Source organism: Scyliorhinus torazame, chromosome 9 (genome assembly GCF_047496885.1).
Source record: "Scyliorhinus torazame isolate Kashiwa2021f chromosome 9, sScyTor2.1, whole genome shotgun sequence".
Classification (NCBI taxonomy): domain Eukaryota; kingdom Metazoa; phylum Chordata; class Chondrichthyes; order Carcharhiniformes; family Scyliorhinidae; genus Scyliorhinus; species Scyliorhinus torazame.
This window is the reverse complement of record NC_092715.1, coordinates 199,077,799-199,090,692: the sequence shown is the minus strand read 5'-3', so window position 1 is coordinate 199,090,692 and position 12,894 is coordinate 199,077,799. Positions and strand designations below refer to the sequence as shown.

General features: G+C 44.9%; 1 protein-coding gene across 1 annotated transcript in view; it reads right to left on the bottom strand.

Moving 5' to 3' along the window:
* LOC140429671 (nuclear cap-binding protein subunit 1) overlaps positions 1–12,894 on the bottom strand; it is a 134,962-nt gene that overhangs the window by 81,945 nt on the left and 40,123 nt on the right. The window contains exons 5-6 of the mRNA XM_072516959.1: positions 7,386–7,493; positions 4,166–4,287 (exon numbers count right to left, since the gene is read on the bottom strand). Of these exons, the coding sequence (XP_072373060.1) occupies positions 4,166–4,287; positions 7,386–7,493 (230 nt within the window). The remainder of the gene's footprint in view (positions 1–4,165; positions 4,288–7,385; positions 7,494–12,894) is intronic.

The window sequence follows — 12,894 nt, the reverse complement described above, 5'->3', positions numbered from 1 at the left end:
CAGCCGCTCAAACTCCCCCATCACTTCGGCCAGCTTATCCAATGTTATGGGTGCCGCCCTACCCGGCGAGCTTGCTCTCGTCATCTTTGCTCCCACTGAATTCCCCACCATGCTCGCCGGCAGACTATCACTCGCACCCTTTCTTCCCGGATTTAGATGTCCTTTGGTTGCCGCAACATTTTGAACAATCAATCATGTAAAATTCTCCCCAAAATCTGGGTGAAAAGGGCTAAAACCGAAGGCTCTAGCAGGAGCCACCCAACATGTCATCACTGTAAGTCCCCCACAATTATTAAGTTAAACCATTACATAAAGTCACAACTTCAAACCTAGATAGGATAATCCAATTTCCACCCCCGTTCACCTACTGCAAGTACAAGCCTGAAGGTTTGCCCCATTACTCCTTTAGGATATCAAGGGAATCAAAGGTATTGGGGATAGTAAATCAGCCATGATCTTTTTAAATGGCAGAGTAGGTTTGAGGGGTCAAATGGCCTAACCCAATTGTCTGTATGTTTGCTGAGAGAGTTAAAACAATTTGCAGCATCACACAATAAAAACACTCTTGTTACCTTATAACAATATTTTCCAACTATCCTTTGCTAGAAGGAGCAAGAGAGAACCTTATTCAATTGTTAAGATGTCAGGAGAAACAAGAGTGAGCAAACCGCTAGATCTAACTGAAATTCTAGTTAGACCAGCCAAACCAAAGTATGCAAATATTAGAATTATCAGCAATTTTTCCAGTTACTGAGATTACAACAGTATATTGAAACAATGAACATCCCATTTGCAGAAGCTAACAGGAAACTAAATGTGTCTTTTTCTGGCTGACAAAATGCAACAAGTGGTGTGCCACAGGGATCAGTGCGGAGACTATTTACAATTTATATTAATAACTTGGACGAAGGGACCGAAAGTATGGTTGCTACATTTGCTATGAGGTCTCGAGGAGGCTACAAAGGGATACAGATAGGTTAAGTGAGTGGGCAATGGTCTGGCAAATGGAGTATAATGTAGGAAAATGTGAAACTTTCTATTTGGCAGGTTAAAATAAAAACGATGCTTGTTACCAAAATGGCAAAAGTTTGTAGAGCTGAGATGTGGGGGGATGTGGGTGTCCTAGTGCATTTAATCGCAAAAGGTTAGTATGCAGGTACAGCAATTAGGAAAGCTAACAGAATGTTATCATTTGTTGCAAGAGGAATTGGTTACAAAAGTAGAGAAGTTCTGCATCCCTTGTATAGGGCATTGGTGAGACCACATCTGGAATACTGTGTACAGTATTGGTCTCCTTATTTAAGGAAGGAAGCAGTCAGGAGAAGGTTTACAAGGCTAATACATGGAATGGACAAGTTGTCTTACGAGGAAAGGTTGGACAGGCGAGGCCAGTATCTGCTGGAGTTTAGAAGAGTAAGAGGAAATTTGACTAAAACTTAGAAGATTCTGGTGGGTCTTCACAAGGTGGATGCAGAGGGATGTTTCCTCTTGTGGGAGATTCTAGAACAAGGGGTCATCCTTTAAAAATAAGGGGTTGGCCATTTAAGACAGTAATGAGGAGAATTTTCCTCTGAGGGCCTTGCGTCTTTGGAACTTTCTTTCTCTTTAAATATTTTAAGGCAAAGGTAGATAGATTATCAGGGTTAGGCATGAATGTGGAGTTACGGTTACAATCAGAACAGTCATGGTCTTACTGAATGATGGGCCTGATGGGCTCATGGGCCTGAACAGCCTGCTCCAGCTTCTAATTCATATGTTTGTATGGTCACAAAAATAAGAGATTAAAATGTTAAATGTTGCAGACTAATCCAGATTTGAATCCATTAAACAAATACTTAATGATGCATCTTCCCTCATGACATGACCAAAAAGGATTAGAATCAATGGTTTAAGAATACCTTTTCATATACATGTCAAAATTCCCTCCAAATGGTAACAGTAGAATGCACTTAGTTAAAAAAACTTGAACATGCTCATTTCCTGCACCAACAGTAGGTGCCAAAATGGGAACACTACATTGATTCCAGTTTACCAGGCTGGTAGATGCTGTCGTCTGCTATCACTTGGCAGGAGGAAAGTAGACTTCCCTGTACAATAACACAGCTCTAAGCAGCTATTTAAAAGCGAGGGTATAAGGTGTAGCTGCAGTCAGCACTCCCAGGGTAAGAGGCACAAATGTACAGCAATTCATCTCATTGAAATGTTTTAAAATTAAATCTACACCAGGAAGTCTCTGTCCTGGTCTGCACTAGCTGCTTGTAGTCAGGACAGTGGTGAGATAACTGCATTGAAGTTCACAGTCGTTGAATTTAGGAAAGGAAAACAATAAAATCAAAAGTGCAGCCGGAGTCCTGATCAGAATGCAAGGACCGTGTAGATGGGTAACAATCAAAAAGAGAATTAAACTGGGTTCTGGCATGCCAACAATCAAACAGCCTGGTGACTTTCACCAGAGGGGCTTATATTTGGGCGAGTAACCCATTGGCAATGAACTTTATCGCTCTATTGGTCATCACTCAAAAGGGGAGTAAGCTTGAAAGGGGGTAAACACAGCTTATGTAATTCTTGTATCTACCACATAACCACAAGCATTCTCAAAGGCTGCTGAAACTCATTCTGTGCTCCCCAGCCTGTTTTTGCAATCCCTTCTCCAAAATTTGGAAGGGAAAAATATCCCAAGTGGGTATTCAATTTATTGGTGTCGAGGAGTGCAAGTTTTCAATTTGAACAATTAATCCGTCCCATTGCAGTATGCAGAGGGAATCCCAATTGTATAGGGGAGTTCAATCATATGGAAATGTGTTCCGGACCGTGCACTGCCCATGACTCCCAAGTTGCAGTACTTACATCTGTCGATAGGGCAATGAAGTGGCCTCGGCCTTGCACCCCTCCTTGAGAGGAAGAGTGGTGAGCTGTGATGTTAACAAAAAAGGAACGACTGTTACATTGCATGATAAAGAAAAATACATTAGGGGAGGGAGAATTGTGGAGGGAGGTACTGCAGAACCAAAGCAAGGAGCACCAGGGCAGCCAAGTTATTGATTTGTAATCAAAGAGTTTGGCACCAGCTTGGACAAAAGATGAATCTAACAGGCCATCATTGCTATTTTAATTTCTTCTAATTAAAGCAAATCTCATGGCTCAAAATATTGAATATACTACTTGCTATGCTATGCAGACCTCAGTCAAAGACTGCTGGGCTTGAAACCCATGCCTGACAATAGCTTCAGAAATTAATTGAAAGGCTTCAGAAACATATTGGAATGCAAGCATTAATGCTTGCACGATCTCTCAAAATGCCATGCTCTGAAAGTCATATTTGAACCTTAGGATATCACTCGTGAAAAAGGAAAACAGGATCTAAACTTATTACGGCAAGTGAGGTGTGTATACAAAGAAAAGTTAGCATTGAGCTGCAAGTAAACCCAAAGCTAATTTAATGCTTAAACTTTAGTTTTGCAGATACAATCTTTAAAATACTTAATTTCTTGGTTACTAATTTGTCTCCCTACCTACGGTTGCATTCACAGCAAGCTATAACATTGGCACAAAACAGTTTCACTTTGCGCTGGCTTTCAGGAAGATGAATGTAAACCCATTGTCAGAACCCAGCGTAACTGCATCAAAGCAGAGTGAGACTTACTCTTTTCTCCAGAGAATCTCTCCTGCTTTACTATAGAGTGAAGTAAAGCCCTGACTCAAGGTTTGCACTATAATTTCAGCACTGATGCAAAGAGCCTTTGCACCATTACAACTATAATGTAAATACAGCTTAAAGGATTAGATACTATCACATACATTTAAATATAACTATAAGGTTCAGGGTGGGAGATATAGGAGGGATGTCCGAGGTAGGTTCTTTACTCAAGAGTGGTTAGGGTGTGGAATGGACTGCCTGCTGTGATAGTGGAGTCGGACACTTTAGGAACTTTCAAGCGGTTATTGGATAGGCACATGGAGCACACCAGAATGACACGGAGTGGGATAGCTTGATCTTGGTTTCGGACAAAGCTCGGCACAACATCGAGGGCTGAAGGGCTTGTTCTGTGCTGTATTGTTCTATGTTCTATGCATTATTCTCTAAATTGATAGCTCTTCTAAGAGCTAGAAAGGAATTAAGAGATTGATTTTTTTTTTTTTTAAAAAGAGTAAACCGGTCTCTTACTTCAGAAAACCTTCGATCTGTAATAGAATTCGATCCATTTCCACATCCTTTTTCTCATACAGCTCCTTTCCAACCCAGGGCAGAGAAGAGAGTACTGTATTCACATACCAGTCACAGCGTACCTACAGCACAGTGAAAATTAACATGTCAAACATTTGAAAACATGCAAAATAATAACATAAACTAACTAGAATACCTTAAAGTTGATACAATTGAGGTTTTATAAGATTGTTAACTTTTAGGACTGTGTCTTTAATTTAAGGTAAAAGGATGGTAATTGGAACTGTTTTGAAGTCTGCCTGATAGAGCCTGGGTGGTTTGAGATTAAAGGAGGCCCAAATTGTTTTACTAAGAAGGAAATGCATCGTGTTGTAAGGGCCCTTCCTGTAAATTCCCTTATTTTCCATTTCTTTTACTTTGTTGTCATCATTTTGATCCATTTAATGGACATATACCTTTAAATCAAGCAGAGGGAAGTGAGGAACTCAAAAGTTGCAAAATAGTACACTATGCTATTGGAGATTTAGCTTTTGAACAGCAGAACTCAGACTTTCTGACACCCGAGAGATCGGAGGGATTCGGTTCAATTGGCTGGCTTGTGGCCAATGAATTGGCCAACGGCCATATTCTGCTCGGCGACAGGTGGTGATTGGGTCATACCTGTGTGGGATGGTTTGCAGAGAACCCAGGAAGGTCTGTTGGGTCATGGACACAGAGAGAAGAAGCTGTGAGCTGCTGTATCTCTCTCTCTCTCCAGAAATGCTTCCTAACTTCTTTTCTGAACCCACAGAGATGGTTTGAGACCTGAATGAATCTACAGTAAAAACCATTACAGACTAAAAGCAAAAGCCTCCAAATGAAGGTCTAGACTGAAGAAAGGTGTACTGGAAGACATCCATCTGAAAAGAGACTTTTATTCTTTTTACTATTATTTTTCTTTACATCCCTCTTCCCCTCTGTGCTCGCCGTGTTTGGCTATCTTGTGTATAGAGGGTGGGGCACGTTAAACCAGACTGATTCCAGGGATGGCGGGAATGTCATATGAGGAGAGATTGACTAAGTTGGGATTGTTCTCGCTGGCGTTCAGAAGAATGAGGGTGGATCTCATAGAGACTTATAAAATTCTAACAGTACTAGAAAGGGTACATGCAGGAAAGATGTTACCAGTGATAGGTGTGTCCAGAACCAGGGGTCACAGTCTGAGGATTCAGGGTAAACCATTTCGGACAGAGATAAGGAGACACTTCTTCACACAAAGAGTGGTGAGCCTGTGGAAGTAGTTGATGCTAAAACTTTAAATATATTCAAGGGGCGGTTGGATATAGCACTTGGGAGAATGGGATCAAAGGCTATAGGGAGAAAGCAGGATTAGGTTCTTGAGTTGGATGATCAGCCATGATCGTGATGAATGTCCGACATTCTCGAATTCTCGCAGGCTCGAAGGGCCAAAAGGCCTCCTCCTGCTCCTATCTTCTATGTATCTAAAGAGGGGGGGGGGGGGGTTAGGAATTAGGTAAGAGTTAACCAGTTGTATTTGCTGCCTATTTACTTATAGTTATTGTTATTAATAAAATTAATTGTGTTTAATTAATTATGTTTAATTGGAAGAATTAATTGGTGACTGTCATTATTGGGCAGCCAGAGACCAAAGACTTTGGGTATTATCTAAGAATTCATTTGTTAATTTCAATTGTGTTGTGACTCTGGGTCAAGTGGGGCTGGGTTTAACCATGCATTAGCCCAGGGGTGAACACTTAGGAAACAATGGAAGCAGCCTGTTCGCTAACAGTGGATAAACTGAGTCTCCAAAGCCCCAGAAAGTGTTGAGAATGTCAGGTTCTAAACAGTTGCGCTTTAAACTGTCCTTTTAGTTACAAATTAAGAGAATTTGACTCAAAACAATAACCACATCAGCATTTCTACCTGGATGCATTAAGGTGCAATAAACAATTCGGAAACTAGGGCGGCACATGGCACAGTGGTTAGCACTGCAGCCGACGGTGCTGAGGACCTGGGTTCGAATCCTGGCCCTGGGTCACTGACCGTGTGGAGTTTGCACAGTCTTCCCGTGTTAGTGTGGGTTTCACCCCCACAACCCAAAGATGTGTAGGTTAGGTGGATTGGCCACGCTAAATTGCCCCTTAATTGGGAAAAAAAATAATTGGGTGCTCTAAATTTTTTTATTTTTATTAAAACAATTCGGAAGGCAAATGATATGTTGGCCTTCATCACAAAGAAATTTGAGTACAGGAGTAAGATGCCGCTCCAATGATATAGAGCCTTGATGAGACAGTACCTGGAGAATTGTGTACTTTATTGGTTTTCTTATCCAAGGAAGGATATAATTAAGGGAGTGCAACAAAGTTTCACCAGACTAATCCTGGGGTGGCAGGATTGTTTTATGAAGAGAGATTGACGAAACTAGGCCTGTATTGTCTAGAATTTTGAAGAATAGAGGTGATCTCATTGAAACTTATAAACTTCTTCAGGGTGTGGCAGGGTAGATGCAGATGGGATGTTTCCCCTGGCTGGTGACTCTATAACCAGGGGCCACAGTCTCAGAATAAGGGGCAGGTCATTTAAGACTGAGACAAGGAAGAATTTCTTTACTCAGCGTGGTGAATGTTTGGAATTATCTACCCCAGAAGGCTGTGGAAGCTCAATCACTGAGCATGTTCAAAACAGACATTTCTGTATAGTAATGACATATGGGAATAGTGGGGGAAAATGGAGTAAAGGTAGATGATCAACCATGATCTGTTTGAATAGCAGAGTAGGCTCACTGGCCCAAATGCCGTTCCTATAATACAAGGTTGATGTGATTCACAGTGCAATAGTGAAGGGTGCAAAGTTGCCATTGTAAAGATCAGCTTGCAAGCTTTTCTAAAATATCACAAACGTCTGCCAGGGTCCGGGAGAGAGAGAAGCTCAAGGCAGAAGTCTCTATGATTCTCCATGCTGGAATGTGGGTGGAAGATAGGTAGTTGCCAGTGTTGAGGTAGTTGCCAGTGTTGTAGCAGTACTGGAGCAGCTTGGTTAGGGGTGAGACTAGTTTTAGAACACAAGCCTGTACTATTAATGTGGGGATGGTTGTCCAGACCCACAGCCTTTTTTGACAAGCAGGACATCTTATGAATACAAAGGACACATTAGGTCCAGTCACATAGGAGTACAGTAAAAGAAATGTAAAACCCGCAGAGAAACATATATGACTTCTTACCTGTGGCACATCTTCTTCCTGTGTTACGCTGATAAAGTTTTCAAACATTGCCACCATTGAAGGAGCAGCAATCACATGGCAGTTCACAAGATCAGACAGGAAGCGAACCTGCAAAATGAACACCGCTTAATTGTAACATATTGAAATCTGGCACACTGTATTTATCTATTTTTACAATGAGAAGGCTCCATTTTATAGAAATGATTAATACCGTTTTTAAAAAATATTTCTATTCAGAAGTTTTTCATTATAAGGTAAAACAAGGTAATAACATGCAGCAAACGCCACTTCAAAATAAACACATTCACATCTAACCCCCTCGAGTAGAACCCTTCCACCGACCGACCCCTTCATGGAATACTTGACCTTTTTGAGGTACAAAAATTCCATTAGATCATTCAGCCAAGCTGGTGCGCTGGTACCAGGGACCCCCACCAAAGCAGAACTCCCGTCCGGGCTATCAACGAGGTGAAGGCCAAGGCGTCTGCGCATCACCTTGAACGGGATCAAGCTGGACCTAGCACAACAGGAGGTGGAGTTGACCCTGTGAAGAGCCTCACTGCACCCCGCACCCCCGCCGACACACAGAAAACAGACGCAGCGCACACACACACACACACACACACACACACACACACACACACAATAGACAACCCTGCCTCGTACCCCTGATCAATTGGAAGTAATTCAAAACTCATGGTATTCGTATGCACGTTGCAGTGGGAGCCCTGTACAAAAGCTGAATCCATGATATCAATTTTGGACCAACGCCAAACCTTCCAAGAATTTCAAATAGGTACCCATACTGAACCCTCAAACACTTTTCAGCGCCCATTAAGATAATCACATCTGGCTTGGGTGCTGGAAGGGGAACAGAATGACGTTTAACAATCGCCATATGTTGGTCGATAACTGCTGGCCTTTGACAAATCCAGTCTGCTCCTCCAAAATCACCCCTGGAAGGCAGGGCTCCAAAAGCATTGCCAACACCTTCACCAACAGTTTAGCGTCAGTACAACCCACACTCCGTAGGATCCTTATCCTTTTTCAGGGTCAAGGAAAACCTTCCTGCATCAACGTGGCCGGCATCACCTCTGGGGACAAGGAATCATTGAACATATCCAGCAAGAGTGGGATCAACTGACCTGCAAACTTTTAAAAGAATTCGATAGGGAACAGATCCAGAGCTTTAGCCGACTACATTCATCCAATACACTTCATAACCTCCTCCGGTGCCATAATCAACTCCAACTCTTCCCTTTTCTCCTGCTCCACCATCAGGAAAGACAACACATCCAAAAACTGCATCATTGGCGATCTCTTCTCTGGAAGCTGACTTGTATAGCTCGAGATAAAAGGCCTCAAAATGCCACATTAACCTTCCTTGAGGGGGAAACCAACCCACCACCCGAATCCCTTATCGGCACCATCTCCCAGGAGGCAACCTGCCGCCTCAGCTGGTGTGTCAAAAGACAGCTGGCCTTCTCCCCATATTTGTAAAAGGTAGGCCCCCTCGACCGTTTACTGCTGGTTTACTGCCTTGCCTGTCGAGAGCAGCTCAATTTCAACCTGCAATTTCTTCTACCCACCAACTCTGGTGGCGTGGCGGGGCAATCAAGTATTGGCAGTCCACCTCATGGATGGAGTCCACCAGCCTCTCTGCCTCTCCATTCTTCCAAATTTACCCTTATTCATCTTGTGGGAGATTATCTCCCCCCTAATGACCGCTTTCAGTGCTTCCCACAGCAATGAAGATGAAACCGCCTCATTCCCAATGGCGGAGGATATGGGCTGACAAAATCCTTATGCTGCCAGAACGCCATGTCAATCTCCACGGGGGTCGTTGAGGGGGCCCCGGCTCCATCATCAAGACCACAAAATGCGGAGCACAATCTGAAATAAGAACCACCGAGTACCCTACCCCCTTCACCCCAGGAAGAAGAGACCTACCCACCGCAAAGAAGTCAATATGGGAGTAGACCCGATAAATGGGAGAAAAAAACCTTCCTCATCCCTTGGATACATAAATTTCCTTGGGTCAATTACATACCTCCCCATCTGGGCCTGCCAATACTTTTGCAGCTGAAAAAGATACCCTCTTGCCGATCAACACTATAGCCCACCCCCAAGCCCCACCATCGAAACCCAAATGGTATACTTGTCCCACCCGGCCCTTCCATAACCTTGTTTGGTTCTTGGTCCGCAAATGGGTCTCCTGTAAAAGCACGACAACAGCTTTCAAACTTCCCAGGTGCGAAACACCGTGATCTTTTCACTGGGCCATTAATCCCCTTACATTCCAAGTTATCAGCTGGACAGGGGGCCTTCCATCTTCCACGCCCCCCCCCCCCCCACCCGCCTTCCCGCGCCCCCAAGACAGCCAATCCCATCATATGAGGTTACCCAGCAGTAACTCAACGAGATACCAGGCCCATCCAAGATGACCACCAAACCCATAAGACCAGAACAAAGACAAATATTTAGTCACTGTCAGTAGTCTACCCTTGCCACCCCACCCTGCCTCCCAACAGTCCCACACCCCAATGAACAAAAAAAACAGCCAAAAGATCAAAGACCCCATCATTCCACTCGCCCATCCCCAAACAAAACAAGAACAAAAATCCTAAACTGATTACTTTTTTTTAATAAATATTTTTATTCTCCATTTTCACATTTTCTTCAGAATTTACACCCCAGTAAACGGTAACAAAAACAATGTCAATCCTCTTATCAACAACAACGATCCCATCGTCCCACCACCCCCCAAACAACAACCCACCTGACAATATAAGCATCAAATAAAACAAACCCTACCAAGGTGGAAAAAGGAAAAAAGGAAAAGGAATCAGGAATCGCCTATGGTCACCATTGACATATATAGTCCACCCCGTAATCATCCCCCGCCCCCCACTATTCAATGCCATCCAATCCCCGAAAGAGTACCATGAATGACACCCATGAATTGTAGACACCCCCCACCCCCTTCACAGACTCCTCCCCTCCACTTCCTCTTGTAAACTCCTCCCCCCAACCTCGGTTCCTGCCCCAACTTTTCACCCCGACTAGATTCACCGAAACCTGTTCTACCAGGCTCCGATGGCCGCAGCTCCCCCCCCCCCTACCCCCACCCCCCCAACCACCCCCAACCACCACCTCACTCCCGTTCACTGGCCGGTTTTGTGGAGGCCCCCGCCCGGGTCTCCTTCCCCCTTGCCTTGTCCCAGGAAAACCAAGAAATACCCTTTAGCACACAACCCCCACATACACACCCAAGCCCCAAAGAACCATCATTGCAAATGAAAGTCCCATCTCTTCCCTTGTCCAAATATATACAACGTCGACTCATTTAGTACATACACCAACACACAGTGAAAAAATAAAGTTACATGAGGCTACATCGGTACATGACCATTTCTCAATTCTGCCACAGTCCTTCTGCCTTTGCAAACTCCTCCGCTGCTTCCGCCGTACCAAAATAAAAGTACTTGGATTTGTAGGTCACCCTCAACTTAGCTGGGTATACTATGCCACACTGCACCTTGCTGATGTACAGTGCCTTCTTCACCTGGCTGAAGGCAGCGCACCTCCTCGCCAGCTCCACCGTAAAGTCCTGGTATATGCGTACACCAGCTCCAGCCCACTGCACCACCCACTTCTGCTTTGCCCAGCACAGGACTTTCTCCTTCACGCTGTACCTACGGAAACACAGAGTTACTACTCTTGGCGGCTCACTCGCCTTTGGTATAGGCCTCCACGACCGATGAGCCCGATCCAGTTCGTATCGAGAGGGATCGTCCCCCTCCTCCAACAGCTCCGCCAACATCGTGGCAAAATACTCAGTCAGCCTCGGGCCTTCCACCCCTTCAGGCAGACCCACGATGCTCAGATTCTGCCGCCTGTATCTGTTTTCCAGGTCTTCCATTTTGGCTCACAGACCCTTGTTGGTCTGTATCACCCTCCGCAACTCCTTCCCCATGGAGGTGAGTTGATCACTGTGCTGCGATAATGCCTCTTCCACTTCCTTCAGTGTCTCACCTTGCTCCCGCACCTCCGCCGCAGCGCTTGATATCGCCGCCCTCACCGGGGCAATCGTCTCCTCCACCAGCACTTTCAATACCGCCCCATCTCCTTCTTCATCGCTTCCATGTGTTTTGTGAACTGTTTTTCAAGTTCCACAGCCTCACCATGGTCATTTCGCCTTCTGTGAGCAATGCGGCCTCCCCTGGTGCTCCAGCCTCCGCATTCCTTGCAGTTCCTGCACTGACTTTTTCACTCCCTGGCGGTCTTCCGTTAACCCCCTTTTTCACGGCCGTTTTTCTCCCAAACTTGGACATTACTCCTCCCTGTGCCTTCTTACAGCCTTTTCAGCCTCCGTTGCCACCGGGACCGGGCGTTAAAACGCCAAAATCCCTATTCCCGAGCGGGAGCCGTCCAGTGTGCGGCTGCCTCCCGCCCGTCGTCACCGGAAGCTCTCCTAAACTGATTACTTAAAACAAAATCCTAAAGTAATGAACAGAAGATAACCCTACTCCTCCACTCCCTTTAACTAACTTTACAGCTAACAGGGTGAATTAGCCCCCACCTACATCTAACATTAAAACAAAAAGATAGAGGGAAAAAGAAAACCCAACCATTCCACAAACAACCCTAAAAATACAAACTACAAACTTGCCTTGAAAACCTCCCCAGCAAACCCCCATAATCACATGCCCTCGCCCACAGAACATAAATCTCGCAATAAATACAGATACAAATGCAGCAAACAATTAACAATTAATTTGTCCCTACCTCGTGCTTCTTTACAAACTCGTTCATATCCTCTGGTCCCTCACAATAACAGTCTCTCTTTTTAAAAGTCACTCAAAGATGTGCAGGGTATACCACCCCGAATCACACATTGCTTTTGTACATCGTGCCTTGGCCTTGTTCAATGCCGCATGCCTACTAGCCGATTCTGGTCTCACATCTTGATATATCCCGATGGCGTGGCTCTCCCATCTATAGTCTTCATGACCTTTCGCCCACCTCACGACTCGTTTCTTCTGTCCCTCAATCCGGTCACTCTGGTGGAGTGCCACCTCTACCCTTGGATCACTGTGCTTTGCTCCTTTGCCTTCCGATCCATCTTCTCCAAGGCCGCACGGAGGGGGGGCTAGAGCCCCTTCCGTTGCCTTTTCAAGGTCCTCAGACACCGCCTGCTGCGGCTTCTTGAATTCTTCCAGCAAGAAGCTTGCCAACATCTCGGCTATCCACAGAGAGGCCAAAGTCGCAGCAGGGGCCTCCACCATTTTCTCCACCGAGGTTCATGGGGCTTATGAGTCCGCCGACGATTCTTTGCCTGTCTGCTGCCTTGTATTATATATGTTGGGCAATATCTTTATGTAGGGACCTTATCCCATCGAGGTTTCACCCCCCACACCCCAAACATCACCCAAAAACTGGATGAAAAGGGCCAAAAACAAAGTACCCTGGCAGGAGCCACCATGTATGCAACTATTCATCACAAAAG